The following is a 16,195-nucleotide window of genomic DNA, read 5'->3' on the forward strand; positions in this document are numbered from 1 at the left end:
GCGGGAGCTTGCCGGTGCTCAATTTGCGAGTTTTCGTTCGCCAGCAAACGCTCTGCTCTCTGCGATGCGTGTTTTTTTCTACGCCCGTCACGGCGTAATTGTGCCTGCGCGGGGATAACGCCTGGCAAGCTTTCCTATTGGAAACAACGCCGCTGTAGACATTACATTGAGTGACAGTCGACCGCATGAGTCTCATTCACCGTTTCACATATAATGCCTTTTATGGCACCCGTTATGGTCCTTAGATCGTTCATAAATCACCCTGCGTACAAGCCCGGAGCTGGAAGTAATGCACTTGGCATGCTTTATTGAACACTTGCAATGTAGGGTAATTCTTTAAATCTCTGAAACGACTATGAATTACATTTTAATTTATGTATCCCCCACACATCAAAGAGGTGTCAGAATGCGTTATAAACTGGGACGCGTTCTATCGGTTACACTGAAGGTGACCACAAGGGGATGCGGGAAGACGAACGGGGCTTTCCGCGGGCGGCCACGAGTGCTCGCGGGTCGTTTGCAAGGCCCGCTGCTCGTTCCCGCAAACAAAGCACATTACGCCGGGCTTGTGGCGACCTATATTTAGACGCGGCCGCTGCCGCTGCATCAGCGTTTTGCTAATGGTTTGTCTCTACGCACGGGAATTAAACGCACGTGGATGGAGCGCCGCGACCGAACCGGCGACTGACATCCGCCTCTCGTTGCCGTCTTGGGCCTCGTCCCGTCATTCGTTTTCGAAGCCAATCGAGGCAAATACCAATTATTGCGGCCCTTCGCCCGCTAGTGCTCGTTGGGTCAAAAACTCGGTCACCGTTTTGAGGAAGTTTTTAATTATAATTTTTTGCCAAGTGCGTCACGTTCACGGCAATAAAGAGATCTGTTGCAGTCAACCAAATCGCTTATAATAGGGCGATAATTCAATTAGTACAGAGGTGCTGTGCAGTTCCCAATCATATTAAAGGACCCATAAAATTCCTCAAGCAAGCTCCCCAATGGTGTCGCGTCACTTCACCGTGGACCCTTAACGATTGGACCGTTAATTAAACGGAGTTTATATAGCATTAGATCTCCTTAGATGACGGTGGATCATTGCGATACCACTACGGATCATTAACACTAATTATTCCAGTGTTATAGTGGCGAGGTGATACCGGCTACGTGCAGCGGGCACGAGACGCCGGATTTTCTCGTGGAAACCGTGGCGCGTGCGGATCGCGGCCATAGCCCCGAGTCAAATCGCGCTATCTTAATTAATTCTCTCTCGTCGAATCCTGCCCATGGCGTCGGCTTCGTGATTTTTTTGCCGGTGGCGCAGATCTGGCTCGATGGCGTGCGTTGTTTAAGGAGGCGACAGCGGCGCGCGTGACCGGAACGTAATTGGGTCACACCGCACGACGTCACGTGCAGGAAAAAAACACCCAGCTTGCACCGTCGCAGGCAGAGTGTTTGTTGCTGCCGGCTGTTGCAAGGATTTAGGCAAACGCCGCGAAAATTCTCTCTTGCAGCGCCCACTCTAAAACTCGCCGATAACACTGCCGTCAGCCTCTGCCTGTCAAAGCTTTCACGCGGTGTGTTGAGTTTTTTTAAATTGTCATCGCCATCATCATGATCATCACTGCAAAGGAGGCTACTAAGGATATTTCCAGAAAGCACTTTTCCTCTCCCCCCCCCTCGTCTCCTGCTCCCTCTCCCTCCTCGCCGTAGCGCCGCCCCCGTCTCCATGCCCGCGGTGCGCCAACATGGCCGCCCGCTGGCCCGCCACCTCCCGTTTCGGTGGTGAGCCGTCAGCGGTGATTGATGGATTCGGTGTCGCCGGCGCTTCTGCTGAGACTTTGTTTATGGCTCTAGCGCCGAGGAAGACTCCATTGTTACGCGCCATAAATAACGGCAGCGCGGCCCTCGTGCCGAACGCTGCTCAATGGCGCGTCCGCAAATGTCCGCACGCTCTATCGCCCTCCTTTTGTGCGCAAAAGTGCAACGCAAACCTCTCCTGTCTCATCATCGTCGTCGTCGTCATCACGGGCGGATTCGCGCTGCGCCAGAATGGGGCATTAGGCTCCTCGTTTGGTGACATCAGTCACCGGACTCACCGCTGTGCGCCGCGCTCTGCCGCCGCGATATTTAATCGGCGCAGACGAGGCGGTAGGGTGGCTTGGGGCTGCGATAACCGCGCCGGAGCACTGAGCCGGCACCGCTGAGTAGCGGTCGGGTTGCAGCCTCAGGCTTTGGTTATAGCAAGCGGCAGCCGTCGAGCTTCTGGGTTCGAATCTGGGTCTCGGCCGCCCGGGATTCACTCGGGTTCTCATATTTCTTGCACAATTACAACCAATAAAGTTTTTTTTTTATTAACTCAGGATATTCCAACTCTGAAATGAAAATTGCATCACCGTGCAATTACCAATCTTTGCAGAGCATATGTAGCTGTATAAAAGTATGCCTCGAGTTTGAATGAATGCACAATATGGCCAGGTGGCTCAGCGGTAGAGCAAGCGGCAGTTGTCCTATGGATAAACATGTTCCCACCATGCGACTGTGGAATTTCCCCTACAAACCCAGATAGGCAAGCAGGACGTGCGCGCCGCGTCAGTGCTCATTTGAGCAGGAGATCACTCCGACTTTTCCGGCTCGTATGAATCAGGAGGCAATTGAAAGAGAGACTCCGAGTTCGCTCTGTGCAATCAACTCCTGGGGCGGTGATCTGGCACCGAGTGGTGCGTTGCGAGATGGGCGAGTCGATGGACGCGTCTGTGCGTTGTGACGCGACGCCGCGTGATTGGTGGGTGGTGCTGCAGGTTAGGGGTGTCAAGGGCCACCCTCCCATGAGGCTCCTCAAGTGGTGGTTTTTAATCTTCTTCAAATTGGCCCTCATCAATATCCAGGGACAGTACGAGAAAAAAAACTCCCCACTTTAAATCAAGACGTCTGCTTGTCACTGCTTAAAATAAGACCAAATTCAGACACTTCATTTAATATTTATACTGTTTATAAGGTTCACTCGACGAGGCGTGAGTTGTGACGGCTTGGGGAGCCCTTCATCCAGCAGTGAATTGAACACGCCTGCTGACGATGATGGTTAATCGATGATGATGTTTAAAAAAAAAAAATGAATCGGCTGAACATGGCCATACAGAGGCCCGCGTGCAGCAGGGAGCCACGTGACCCACGTGCGCGGTGGGGACACACAGAGGGCTGCCGCTATTACCGCCAACGCGGCAACGGCGGCGCACCCTCCCGGCGTGCCAGAGCAGCGCAGCGCCGACTGTCAAACTGTGCGCGCGCCGCTGTGCCGGGGCGCACCTTGTAATTCCCTCCTCTCCCCTCTGTCATGAGCTGCTGTCTGCAGCCGAGAGAGAGAAAGAGGGAGGGGAAGAGAGTGTGGCGGGAGGGGAGGTGGGGAGAGCGGAAGGAGCATTGGCGCAGGGGCCGTTCGGACTCCGCGAGGCTCTCACGCGGAAGGAGGCGTCTTTTTAAAAAGATACCGCCGCTGCAAATGTTAGCAATCGCCGGCAATTGGGGCGATCGTGCCGTACTTTTGCCCACGTCTTTTCAGAGCGTGGGCAAAAGGTCCCTCCGAGCGATCTGTGAAAGCGATATAAATTTTTAATGAGCTTGTTGTCGTTCCCCTTGGCAATATAATTAAATATCCCTCGTAGGGGCGGCGATGGGGCAAGGTACAACCCCGCCCTACCCCACATAAAGGTCAGGATCATCTTCCCGAAGGGGTCAGGGGTCACCTCCCATAATGGTCGAGGTCACACCAATGATGTGCTTCTCTTTAAGCGTTACATCTGCCGGTCACTGAAAGGGCACGCGCGGTTACGCTAGCTGCTGAGATAAAATATCTTTCAGGCCCGGGATTTGTGTCTGTGTTCAGCTCACGTGATGAGGCTCCTTCCTGGACTTTAGTTGAGAATGCTGTAATTACGGTAGCTGATTGTCCAAATGTTTTATGTTTTTATTATCTTACAATATACATCCTGGATGAAGGTGAAGCTGTCCCCACACCTTGTCGGTCTGGAAGTTGTTGGACTCTACTTCACCACACTGGTCACCGCGAGCTGGTGAAGGGAGGGATCCAGGGCGAGCGCAGAAATCACTCACCATCGATGTTAGCTGTGGCAGGGAGTCGAACTCAGGTGAAAGGTTGCATAGTGCAGTGCAGTGGCTGGCCCGCTGCTCCTCCGCTCAACGTTGTTTAAAGACGAGCAATAGCAGCAACATTCACGAAACATTCAAAGTAGGTCAAATTCAAGATGTAAGTGACGAATAACATTGTCCCAAGTCTTACAACAAGAGCTTGTATTCCCTTCAGATGGTAAACAAAACCACCTGAGCTGCGGCGTTCAGCATCGCAGATGTCCAATCTGTCCGATCGTTTTGTTTCGTCGGTCGCATTTGGCAATGACTCTTGCTCCCCCCGCCGCCCTCCTAACCGTGCCTCGACACGGCCGCGTCCCCGCGCGTCTGTAAGGCGGCAGACGGGCCGGCAGGCTTGATGGCTCTCGCCGCGGAGCTACAAGCTCGTTGATAGCGTTCCAGCGGCGCGTTATTACCACGGGGGGCGAGCGAGCGAGAACATCGGTCTCGGAGGCGGCTCGCCAACGCCGGACCACCTGGTGGCAGCGGGCGCCGCCCCCGTCCATATTCAATTGTCGCGGCGAAAAGCTCGGAGGTGTAACAGCCTCCTCGGCGTGGGCCTATAGGAATTTTAATTGCGCGCGTTGAAGCTCGAATATTCTTCGCACAATATTCTCCTCGATGCTTATCGGGCTTATGATCGTTGAACACATCGCGATTTTCTGCATCATCTGTCCACTCGGTCTTTAAGTTCTCGAAGCAGAAAATTGGGTTTGTGGTATAAAATGAAATAAATCATGCGGTAAAATGGGCCCGATTAGCGGCTCGTCTGCCGCTCCCATCCTGAACGGGCGTCTGGTGCGGTTCCCTCGGTGGGCGGAGAGCCCCTCGGAAGAGGGCCGACGATAATCCGCCACTCACCGCCACCACAAATAATATATATCGATCTCGTGGACAATTTGGCGTTTTGATAATATACACATTTCATTGATTTTTATTTCTTGAAGTATAGTCGCCGGCTTTCATTTGTTTTGCGCGTTTGGAAAAAATTGCTTACAGAGAGCATCGAGGCGTCTGTATTGTTAACAGCTTTGTCTCGCGATGATTCACAGGCGAGCGATCCACCCACCACCAGCTCATTTCACGTTGCGTTTGCCGAGCGCTCTGCAAGGAGACTCACCGTACCGGCGAATGCACCGCGCGTGTGGCACGAGAGATCGGGGACGGCGCCGAAAGTGTCACGGTTCGCCTGGAGAAGAATCCGGCTGCCGTTCTCCGGCCGATTTACCTTGCACGCATTGCGGCACGGGTACTACGCCGCAGGTTAACGCGGCCTATCTAGTCACGGTGTAGCTGAGGGATGACTGTCAATCACGATTGCCTCCTAACGGAGAGAACGTTTGGCTTGATTGCGAGTGAGGGTTGTGGCGATGCTGGTGGTGATGCGCGCCGATCGGTATTTCGTCTGCACGATGCCCGTTTGTTGAAGTCCCGTCTCGGTGTGGTGAGCAGAGCACTGGGTTAAGAGGCGGCTTCTGTCCGGTGAGCAGAGCGGTGCGGCAGATTCTCTCGTGCGCCAAGGATCAACGGCTTTCCGGCCACCATCTTTCGCGTGGCTTTTCCAGGATGTGACAAAAAGTCTCTAATTTGCGTAATTGGCTCCATCGGTGTACGGTACAATGGAGGTAATTTGCAGGAAAGCTGAATAATTATCTTGCTCCAGGTTTGTGGCCGCACTCTTCGTCCAAGGCAATTAGCAGTCGACAAAGTGTGGGCGGTTACGTCCATTGTGTCCCGGTTAGGGTCGTGCGGTGCAGTTTATACTGCAGCGCGCATTTTATTTGGGTCACACAATAATCACTGCTAATTGTGGAGTATATAAAATCACAAAATAGGTAAGCTGACTGCACGTCTCCTTCATATATGCGTCTCTCCACGTGAGAAATAAAAGTATTGAGTACACAATGCGTCAGCCCCACGGCCTTCTCGAAGTGCGTAATTATGCAAGGCAAGCTTACTCGACATGCAGTATATCGTCAGCAGAATCAGCCTTGCTTGAAGCAATGCCCTGTGAACGTCCACATGTTATAGGCAAGGATCCTCGCCTTTAAGATATGAAATTGAACAAATTGTTTTGTGTCATTGCCTCATCAGTGGCGCACGAGCACAAATGATAAAATACTCAATGCATTCGGCAATAAAACTCTTGCCTTCAAAGAAGAAATTAATATATGATGTGACGTTTTTGGAAATAGCCCCTTCTTCATAGCGATGACCCTTCATAGCGCATAATGTGGCTACGAAAAGCCACGTCGTGCGGCTATTAAGAATGGCCACGTGATGTGCTATGAAAAGGGGCCATCGCCTGAAACGTTGCCTATTATATACTTTTCCATTCAAGGCCACGGTGCTATTGACAAACGTGTTGAGTTTTTTTTTCTTTTTAAGCAATCGCTCATGTCGCTGTGGAGAATATAAATAACGACAGATAAGCTGACAATCCACCTCCTCTATCAATTGGGTGCCGACATGCTCAGATGCTGCTGGACTAGGGCCACCTGCCCAAAGCATGAGCCTGGCGTCCGTCATGAATGAGGCTATTTTATCTCTCCACCATCCATCGTCCGTCCGTCGGAGAACACTCCGGAAGTCTTTGCGAAAAAAATACAAATCCCGCGAAGCGATCGCTGCGAAGCGTCCCGCTCGGCTCGCCAGCACCGGCGCCCTGAACCGTGCGTAGCTGTTGGGTCACGTTGGCGACGAAACATTTCGAATGAAGCACGCATATTTAAGCATGGATGTATTAATTAACGATCTGCGTGCCCATGTGAACGCGGGCACGTGTGCCTAATGCGCGCCTCCGTGCGTGCGTTAGGCGCGTGCACATTCGGTCAGTGCACAAAAATTACATCTCTTTGTTCGAACGTTTGTGGAGGTGCTCTCCGCTGGTAGTGGCCCTGAATCGGTGATGGGAATGTTTAGATTCTGTGGCTGGGGCCGCCGTGCACACAGAGTGAGGTGAACGTCCATTGGTTCACGCTCGTGGACGACTTCCCTCACATGGCACTCCCATGGCTACACATAGGGTTGTCCGTTTTCCATCTGTCTACCTACTCGCTTGTCTGTCTGTGTGCCTGCTTGATTGTTCGTCTGTCCCTCTGCCAAACTGTCTGTCTGTCTGCCTGTCTGACTGCGTATGTTCCTGTCTGCCTGTATATATGTCTGTATATTTGACTATCTCTGTCTGCCTATTTATTAATCTTTCTAAATGTCTTGTCTGTTCATCTGCATGTCTGCCCGCCCTATAGCTGTCTGCTTACACGTTTGTCCATCTGTTTGTCTGCCTATGTCCTACTTGCCCGCTGTCCGTCAGGCCTACCGCTTGCTCGTCCGCTTGCCTGTCCGTTCACCCGTGCGTCTTTCCCCGTCGTGTCCCTCCAGATGCTGAAGGACATGGAGCGGACCGAGGGCCGCCCCGGGGCGTCGCTGCCTCCCCTGGACTTCGTGCAGCTGGAGAAGGATCCGAAGGGGCGGCACGGGAGGGACATCACCCCGGAGGACGTCGTGTCGGCCTCCGTGTCCCCGCAGGCAAGGGAGTGCGCCGCACGGCGTGCTCGCCGAGCACAGGGGCGCAGCGCACGCGCCAGCAGGTCCCACATCGGGCACCGTTGTCAGATGCGATCGATCCACTGCTGGACGAAGGCCTCTCCCCGTAATCCAACAATCATGGTCTATCCACTGCTGGGCGAAGGCCTCCCCAATCCGTCATCGTCTCTCGTGGTCTTGCGGCACAACGTTCCGTCGAGCTGCTGCACGTGAGCTGCATTTATCGCTCAGTCTCCACGTTGGTTTAGCTGAGTCGGTGGGACAAACTCAATCGGTTAAATTAAATACAATCAGTCAGAGGTGGTCGGGTCACTCGGACATCAGAGGCTCACTGCGCTGATACCGCTGAGAACCTGGGTTCGAATCCGGGTTTCAGCCATCCGTGATAATTGCTGGGTTCTCCACAGTAGCGAGTTGACAATATCGGCCGGGTCACCAATGACTGCACGAAAAAAAACATAATATTCCTTTTCTTGGTTTTTTCGGCAAAGTCACGTAGAAGGGAAATAAAATAATAAAAATAAAACATAATAAAATGCAATTCTCACGACGTTTCGGCCACAACGCAAGCAGCCGTCCTCAGGTGAAGAACATGTTCTATTTTTTATGTTTATTTCTGTTTTATTTTTATTATTTCATTATTTCCCTTCTACTTGACTTTACCGAAAGAACCAAGAAGATGAATCCTTGCAGTCACGAAAGCTTTAAATCGAAAAATCCATAATATTCCGTTTGGGTTTTCGGTACGCCAACAGTGCCTTTCTTGCGCCACAAGGAGTACGCCGACTACAAAAGTCTAAAACTGCTTACATGGTGGGTTGGGGGGGCGGGAGGCATGGGACGGACCTGACCCTGAAGGCGTGTAAATATACATGCACAGATAGTGATGCCAAGAGCTGCCACACCGTCAATTTCACCCGCTGGATATGAGACATTCCGGTGTGCGGTATTGACTGGGTTTTACTCAACAGTCCATTATCGAGCATCGAGCATTGGCAAGTTTCCGTGTGGCTCAACCGCACGGGTGATGCGAGCGTTCCTATGCGGCAGTGGTTTGTTGTTGCGCCTGTTAATAAATGTGCGTTTCTTCTCGGTGTGCGAGTTAAGTTCAGAGTTGGCTACAAAAGTTAAGTTGTTTAAACGTGCAGATTTTTTAATGCAAGCTAAGATGCTTGGCCTTTGTGATGTTTTTTTTAAAGGTTTTACTTGACGTGTAATATAACCCCCCGCTCAAGGGGGGCTGTCAAACATCGTACGAACAAATTCAGAGATGGAATGAGGTGAAGTGGCGGCGCGGTGAGCCAGCGATGGTAGATTTACACAAGGGGTGGGGGGGGGCTGGTGAGCCAGCGTAGACTGTAGACTCACACGGAGTGGGGGGGGGGGGCTGGTGAGCCAGCGTTGGCGGTAGACTCACACGGAGTGGGGGGGAGGGGGTTGGTGAGCCAGCGTTGATGGTAGACTCACACGGAGTGGGGGGGGGAGGGGGTTGGTGAGCCAGCGTTGGCGGTAGACTCACACGGAGTGGGGGGGGCTGGTGAGCCAGCGTTGGCGGTAGACTCACACGGAGTGGGGGGGGAGGGGGTTGGTGAGCCAGCGTTGATGGTAGACTCACACGGAGTGGGGGGGGGAGGGGGTTGGTGAGCCAGCGTTGATGGTAGACTCACACGGAGTGGGGGGGGAGGGGGTTGGTGAGCCAGCGTTGATGGTAGACTCACACGGAGTGGGGGGGGGAGGGGGTTGGTGAGCCAGCGTTGGCGGTAGACTCACACGGAGTGGGGGGGGCTGGTGAGCCAGCGTTGGCGGTAGACTCACACGGAGTGGGGGGGGGAGGGGGTTGGTGAGCCAGCGTTGATGGTAGACTCACACGGAGTGGGGGGGGAGGGGGTTGGTGAGCCAGCGTTGATGGTAGACTCACACGGAGTGGGGGGGGGAGGGGGTTGGTGAGCCAGCGTTGGCGGTAGACTCACACGGAGTGGGGGGGGCTGGTGAGCCAGCGTTGGCGGTAGACTCACACGGAGTGGGGGGGGGGGGGGTTGGTGAGCCAGCGTTGATGGTAGACTCACACGGAGTGGGGGGGGGAGGGGGTTGGTGAGCCAGCGTTGATGGTAGACTCACACGGAGTGGGGGGGGGAGGGGGTTGGTGAGCCAGCGTTGGCGGTAGACTCACACGGAGTGGGGGGGGCTGGTGAGCCAGCGTTGGCGGTAGACTCACACGGAGTGGGGGGGGGGGGGGTTGGTGAGCCAGCGTTGATGGTAGACTCACACGGAGTGGGGGGGGGAGGGGGTTGGTGAGCCAGCGTTGGCGGTAGACTCACACGGATTGGGGGGGGCTGGTGAGCCAGCGTTGGCGGTAGACTCACACGGAGTGGGGGGGGGGTGCTGGTGAGCCAGCGTTGACTGTAGACTCACACGGAGTGGGGGGGGGGGGTGTGGTGAGCCAGCGTTGGCGGTAGACTCGCACGGAGTGGGGGGGGGGGTTGGTGAGCCAGCGTTGGCGGTAGACTCACACGGAGTGGGGGGGGGGGGTGCTGGTGAGCCAGCGTTGGCGGTAGACTCACACGGAGTGGGGGGGGGGTGTGGTGAGCCAGCGTTGGCGGTAGACTCGCACGGAGTGGGGGGGGGGTTGGTGAGCCAGCGTTGACGGTAGACTCACACGGAGTGGGGGGGGGGGGGGGGCTGGTGAGCCAGCGTTGGCGGTAGACTCACACGGAGTGGGGGGGGGGGGTTGTTGAGCCAGCGTTGGCGTTAGACTCACACGGAGTGGGGGGGGGGGTTGGTGAGCCAGCGTTGACGGTAGACTCACACGGAGTGGGGGGAGGGCTGGTGAGCCAGCGTTGGCGGTAGACTCACACGGAGTGGGGGGGGGGGGCGCCGTGTCTTGCAGGTGTTCGACGAGTACAAGGAGTTCAAGGCGCAGTTCGGGTCGGTCGAGTGCCTCAACACTCGCCTCTTCCTGGAGGGGCCCCAAATTGCCGAAGAACTCCAGGCGATTTCGATTTAAAGCTTTCGTGACTGCAGGGATTCATCTCCTTGGTTCTTTCGGTAAAGTCACGTAGAATGAAAATAATAAAATAATTAAAATACAACTTAATAAAATAATTCTCACGATGTTTCGGCCACAACTGACGCACCCCAGGCTTGGAGCGACTATTTAAGCTGGGATGGAGGGGCGAAGAGCGCCTTGACAAAATAATTTGCATATCAAGAGGAATTTAGCATATTTATGGGAAATACAGATATGCGATTAGTACTACTTGTGAAATGCGTAGGAGGTTTGGCGGGGGGTTTAAAGTCATTATGCCCGTGCATTATGCACGGGCATAATGACTCGTCGTACTTCGCCATCCCTCGTCGGCCCCGCGACGGGCCGGGTCGCTCACCGCGCCGCTTCCGCCGTAATTCACGGAGCCGTGGAATTGCGTCGTCGTCGTTGTCGGCGCAACGTTTCCATGCGCCGTCGCGGATATTTTTTTGCGTTAACGCCCGAGGCGATTTCTCTCGATGACCAAAAGGCAAGCTGAGGGCAAACGCAAATACCGACACGTGCGCACGCACGCACTCACAATCACTTTGACCTTTATAAATCCGGTTGTACGTTTTTTTTAAAAAGAGACGCGTGGAGATTTCTTTTTACTCATACGGTCAAGAGTGACGCATAAGTAATAATAACGTTGCGGTTACATCTTTAATTTCTTGATTTATTTCAAATTCGCTTTAGACGACGGTTAGCTGTTTGGAAACGCAGCGGACTCCCCCCTCCCGCACGGTTGTGGCGGTTGTTGTTGCGTCCCCGCTGCGCCGAGCGTAATTACCCCGCGTGTCGATCCCTCTAACCCATATGCCTCGCTTTCTCCTCCGCTGCCTCCCTTTGACTCGTCTATCCCGCCGGGTATAAATCGGTCAATTATCTAACCTGGGAAATGGGACATACCCTGAGGCTTGAAGCTCATTAAAGGATGTCTTCTGTTTGGGGAATTTCTCTTTGCCGGTAGGCAGCATATGGCCCGCCATAATTGTGCGTGGGACTCGCGCGAGGCTCTGGCAGCGCCCGCGCTTGACGCGTTGCGGCGCCACGCCGGGGAATTTGCCGTCTCCCCGAGGGGGCCTCCGGTTTGTCGCCGGCGATTGTTGTTATTTTCCCCGCGACCGCTCGACTCGCGCTTTGAATCGTCGCGCCCCACGTTGGCCGCTCGTCGACTTGGGTTGCATTCATCACGCAACACTGCGTTGTCCCGAGGCCATCGGTCACGCCGGCACTCCTTCCACGAACGCACGGTCTCGTTAAGAAGTGGATACCTGTGCTTACGCACGCACGGGCCCGCGCACCCGTACCCACGCGCAAAGTAAGGGCACTGACATTTTTGTTTCATAAACAAACCTCAGGTCGCCGCTAATTCACAACGCGACGGGTGTTACGCAGGTTGAGCTGGAGAGGGGGAAGACGCTGATCATTAAGGCGCTGGCTCTGGGAGACCTCGACAAGGGCCACCGGGAGGTGTTCTTTGAGCTCAATGGGGAGCTCCGATCGGTGCTCGTCAAGGACACCAAGGCCATGAAGGTAGAGACGCACGATCCAATCGTCGGCCGCGTTTGAGGGGCGCTGCATTTTTTATTCGCCATATAAATTATGTATTGCCGATGTCTCCGCGCGATGCTCTCATTCCTTTAATAAAGAACGGGGTTCAATCGCGTGGTCTTGAAAAGAGTAAAGATCGGCAGCGTCGCCAGGAAGCCCCCCGCGACGAGGGTGGCAAGCGCGGTGACGGCAACGCGCGACCTCGTTGCGTCGTCGCCTCCGTATGCGCACAGCAGGGGGGCCACGCCGCCCTGCGCCGCGTTGGCCGCAATCGAGCGCCGACCTCTCCGACCCCATCGACCGCCGGCCGATGAGGGGGAGCGGCTCGCGCTCGGCGTGCGTGCGTGCGTGCGGGGCCACCGGTTGTCGAGGACGCTGTGCAAGGCCGCTGGCGGTGATGGCTCACGCTGTGATCTCGCGGTGTCCTCTGCTGCTCCTCGCCAGGGTGAGCCATCGTCTCCACGAGACTCGGTGTGCGCCGCAGTCGAGGGGCGGCGGTGGTTGTCGCGCTGCGCTGTGAGCTCGGCGACGCGGGTTCGAATCCCGGCCACGGCTAACGTCGGTGGAGAACGATGTCCGAGCCGGTCCCGAGCTTCCCTGAGATCGACTCGGCCTTCAACGAGTACCTGCTGTGTCAACACGAGTACTCGTGAAACAAAGGCGGAAAGCGGTCTGTGCGTTTGCGTGGTTTCTGCTCTCGTTCACAGAACATGCACGTGCACCCCAAGGCGCTGAAGAGCGTGAAGGGGCAGGTGGGGGCCTCCATGCCGGGCAGCGTGATCGAAATCAAGGTGAAGGAAGGGCAACAGGTGGAGAAGGGGCAGCCCCTGTGCGTGCTGAGTGCCATGAAGACGGAGACGGTGGTGAACGCGCCCATGACGGGAAAGATCACCAAGCTGCACGTGCAACCCAGCATGAATCCTGCGTCGAATGAAACGCGTTTGGATGCGCTAGCGTCCGCGCACCATTCGTCCGGGAGCAAGGCGTGTGCCCGTTCGTGGGTATCACCGCGGAATTCGAGCATGGCAGCAATGGACACTGAAATTATTACCTCCGCCCCCTGCTTTCCGGGGCTCGCAAGTGAACAGGGCAGACAGCGGCACGCACGCGCTCTCGCGTTTGTCTCTGGATGTGGCTCGCAGACACAATATTATTTCACGAGGTCACACGGCACATTTGGACCATTCGAACGGCAGTTTAACCCATTGCATTGACGAATAGTGGAGAAGTGGCGACGGTAGCATTGCAGAGTTTGCCTGAAGCGCTGAACCGACCGTCTGTGAGACTTGTCTAGTGCACGCCGTCTCCAGAGTTAGTTGAGGTTTGCTCGGCGTTCCCGCAGAAAGCACAGATTCTCTCCGCCACGACAGCATGCCATGCCGCAACCACGGGTAATTATATGCTGAATTCGGAATGAAGGAAAAAAAGTTTCTAATTACATTTCAAATCCAAAATTTAAACCAGGATGTGTATTAGTCCCATAATCTGTTCTCTGTCTGAGAGGGGATGAGGCGGTGTGAGCTATTTCAACCCTTTGCTCGCAAGAAGACGGAAGTAAAAAGAAAACAGTGTGAAATAAGTTAATGCTGCGCTATATTTTCAGAAGTGAGCAGACAAAAGTAAGAATGCCGGAGGCCACTATCTTATGAGTTTATGCAGCGTTTTCGAACCAATAATTATTTTTTTAACCAACTGATGGGAGCTTTTTTGTTTGTTATTTGACCCTTCTTGGTGCGCGTGCCTCTCGGGTATCAACACGGCCCAGATGCGCGACGTTGGGGACAGGGCTCCGGTCTCCGTGTCACAGCCACGGAGGATCCTACGGATGTCCGGCTCACAGAGAGTCGGGGGGGGAAATGAAATTTGTTCGACCGTCGGTCATTAGGAATTCTGCCGTGGTCCTTGGCTCGCGGCTGATGAGGAGCTCTGCGATGAGGTTTTTTGGAACACGGCGCACGTAGCGGCGAGAAAGATTCTTGCGAGAAATAATAAGTGGGCTGAAAACTAAAATTAGGCCATGATTATAACAATTATGTATATCGCATTAATCAGTGGGGGCACTATTAAGTAGGAACGCGGGAGATGGGTGTTTCAAAATGCCTTTACGAGCATGACAGTATCGCGTGTCATTTTGTATCCTTACGAATTATAAACACCACACATCAATCCGAAACAAACTACCGATCAACAAATGCTTTTAGGTAATCTCAGCATGAATTTTCCATTGAGCCGTTTAACTCGCCAAAGAAAATGGAGAGCGCGGGCGAACGAACTTATAATTCAGAAATTGCGACCGCAACGGCAATTTCAGCGGCGCGCTGATTTTTCCTAAAATTGATTTACAGCCGAAACGAGGCAACGGCACCGCGTCTCGCTCAGCGTCGGTTGAAGCCAGCCGCTGGTGCCGTTGTCGTTGTGAGGGTTGCTCGTGCTGGAAAGAAGACGAAGATCCCCCGTTGTGGGCCACGTAGGCTGTCGAAGCAAGTGCCATGAGCGAGCGCGCACACAGCCAGAAACCGCGGTCTCTCTTCCCCCGAAGATCGGGATCGCAGCCCACGTCGATGATGACCAATTTTGACGCGATAATTGCATGACGGGCGCAGGCGACGCTTTTACTAATCATTCGCGCGTGTAGAATTACGTCAGGCCTAGTCAATCATGTTTACTTTTGAGCTTACAAAATGCTTTTATGTAATTATGTAACGATCGAATGATTGAAATGAATACGTCGCTCGCAGCACAAGAAGACCGCTCATGTGTGTGCGGAATCGTCAATCGTGGAGCAGTAATAATAATAACAGAGCGTGGGAATCGTGAAGGGGTTATTTAAAAGTGTTCGTAAGTCCGACACTAACACGTGGTATGATTACTTGAACGAAGACGAACGCCTTGTAAATGTCACGCTGTGTGTGTGCGGTCGACATGTTCACCGTGATTGCCGTCACCGAACGGGGGGGTGGGAGTGGGGGCTGTGCCGAATGTCGGGGTTCTGGGTGTCGGCCCTGGTGCGTGCCTGTGCCGGACGTGATTAGCTCCATCAGTCCTCTGGCCACAACGACGGCACCCAGTGGGGTGTTTAACTCAGCGTGTCCCCCCTACCCCCTCCCTGCCCCCCTCCCCAACATGCTTTTGATATTTAAGCCTTGGTAGCTCACAGATTTGTGAAAATCCCAAACCTTCCTTGCCTACAGGGTGGCCTGGAGATGGCGGTACAGTACGGTAAAAAAAAGGATTCATGAATCCATCCGTGCGGAGGTGCGAGCGTCACCGCCCCGTGTTCCGCGGTGAGGTTTCTGTACGGGCACCTCGGTGTGCCGCCACACAGAGCTGAGTGTTCCGTCACGGACTCTCGTCAAACCGTCCCCAGTGCACGACCCACAGGAGCCCTCTCGCAGACTCTTCGAGACTCGGTGAGGTTTCCCTGGCCCGAGGGCAATGCAATATCCTCCGGATTAAAGGACGCACTCCTGACACTTGCTTTAAAATAAAGGGGGTTGGCTGAGGGCGAGCGTCTCTAATAACCCGGCGGGTAGTGACTCTTCACTATTTACTGCTGGCGCCAGTGGCTGCCAGGTCGGCGCGACTCAGCGAGGGCAGCGCGCCGCCGTGGGCTCTTCACGCTGCACTTCATTGCGGTTCTATCCCCGCCTGCTTTTTTTTCGTCCGCGCCGCTCTCCGTCAACGGCGTCGACTGGAGGGGATTGCGCGCGTGCGCGATGAACGCGGGAGGAACTAAATGAATGTCGCCGTCTGCCAATCGCCCCAAACTCCTTGGACGCAAGCACAGAGAGCGGCTCGCCGTGACGATGATTACGGCGGCGGCGGGGAGGGAGGGGGTCTGGACGTGAGGAACGGCGTAGAGATGACACGGCGTTCCAACGGGCTGCCCCGTGCGGTACGAACCACGTCGTGCAAACGCTGCGCCAATCGGCG

The 16,195-nt window shown here is 54.6% G+C and overlaps 1 protein-coding gene across 1 annotated transcript in view; it reads left to right on the top strand.

Moving 5' to 3' along the window:
* The window catches only part of LOC144723738 (pyruvate carboxylase, mitochondrial-like), a 65,828-nt gene extending 51,873 nt beyond the window's left edge, over positions 1 to 13,955 (top strand). Inside the window, 5 exon segments of the mRNA XM_078602672.1 lie at positions 2,186 to 2,209; positions 7,519 to 7,665; positions 10,571 to 10,672; positions 12,107 to 12,244; positions 12,970 to 13,955. Of these exon segments, the coding sequence (XP_078458798.1) occupies positions 2,186 to 2,209; positions 7,519 to 7,665; positions 10,571 to 10,672; positions 12,107 to 12,244; positions 12,970 to 13,476 (918 nt within the window). The 3' untranslated portion in view covers positions 13,477 to 13,955.
* The last annotated feature ends 2,240 nt before the right edge of the window (positions 13,956 to 16,195 follow it).

Source organism: Lampetra planeri, chromosome 18 (assembly GCF_965212315.1).
Source record: "Lampetra planeri chromosome 18, kcLamPlan1.2.h2, whole genome shotgun sequence".
Lineage (NCBI taxonomy): Eukaryota > Metazoa > Chordata > Hyperoartia > Petromyzontiformes > Petromyzontidae > Lampetra > Lampetra planeri.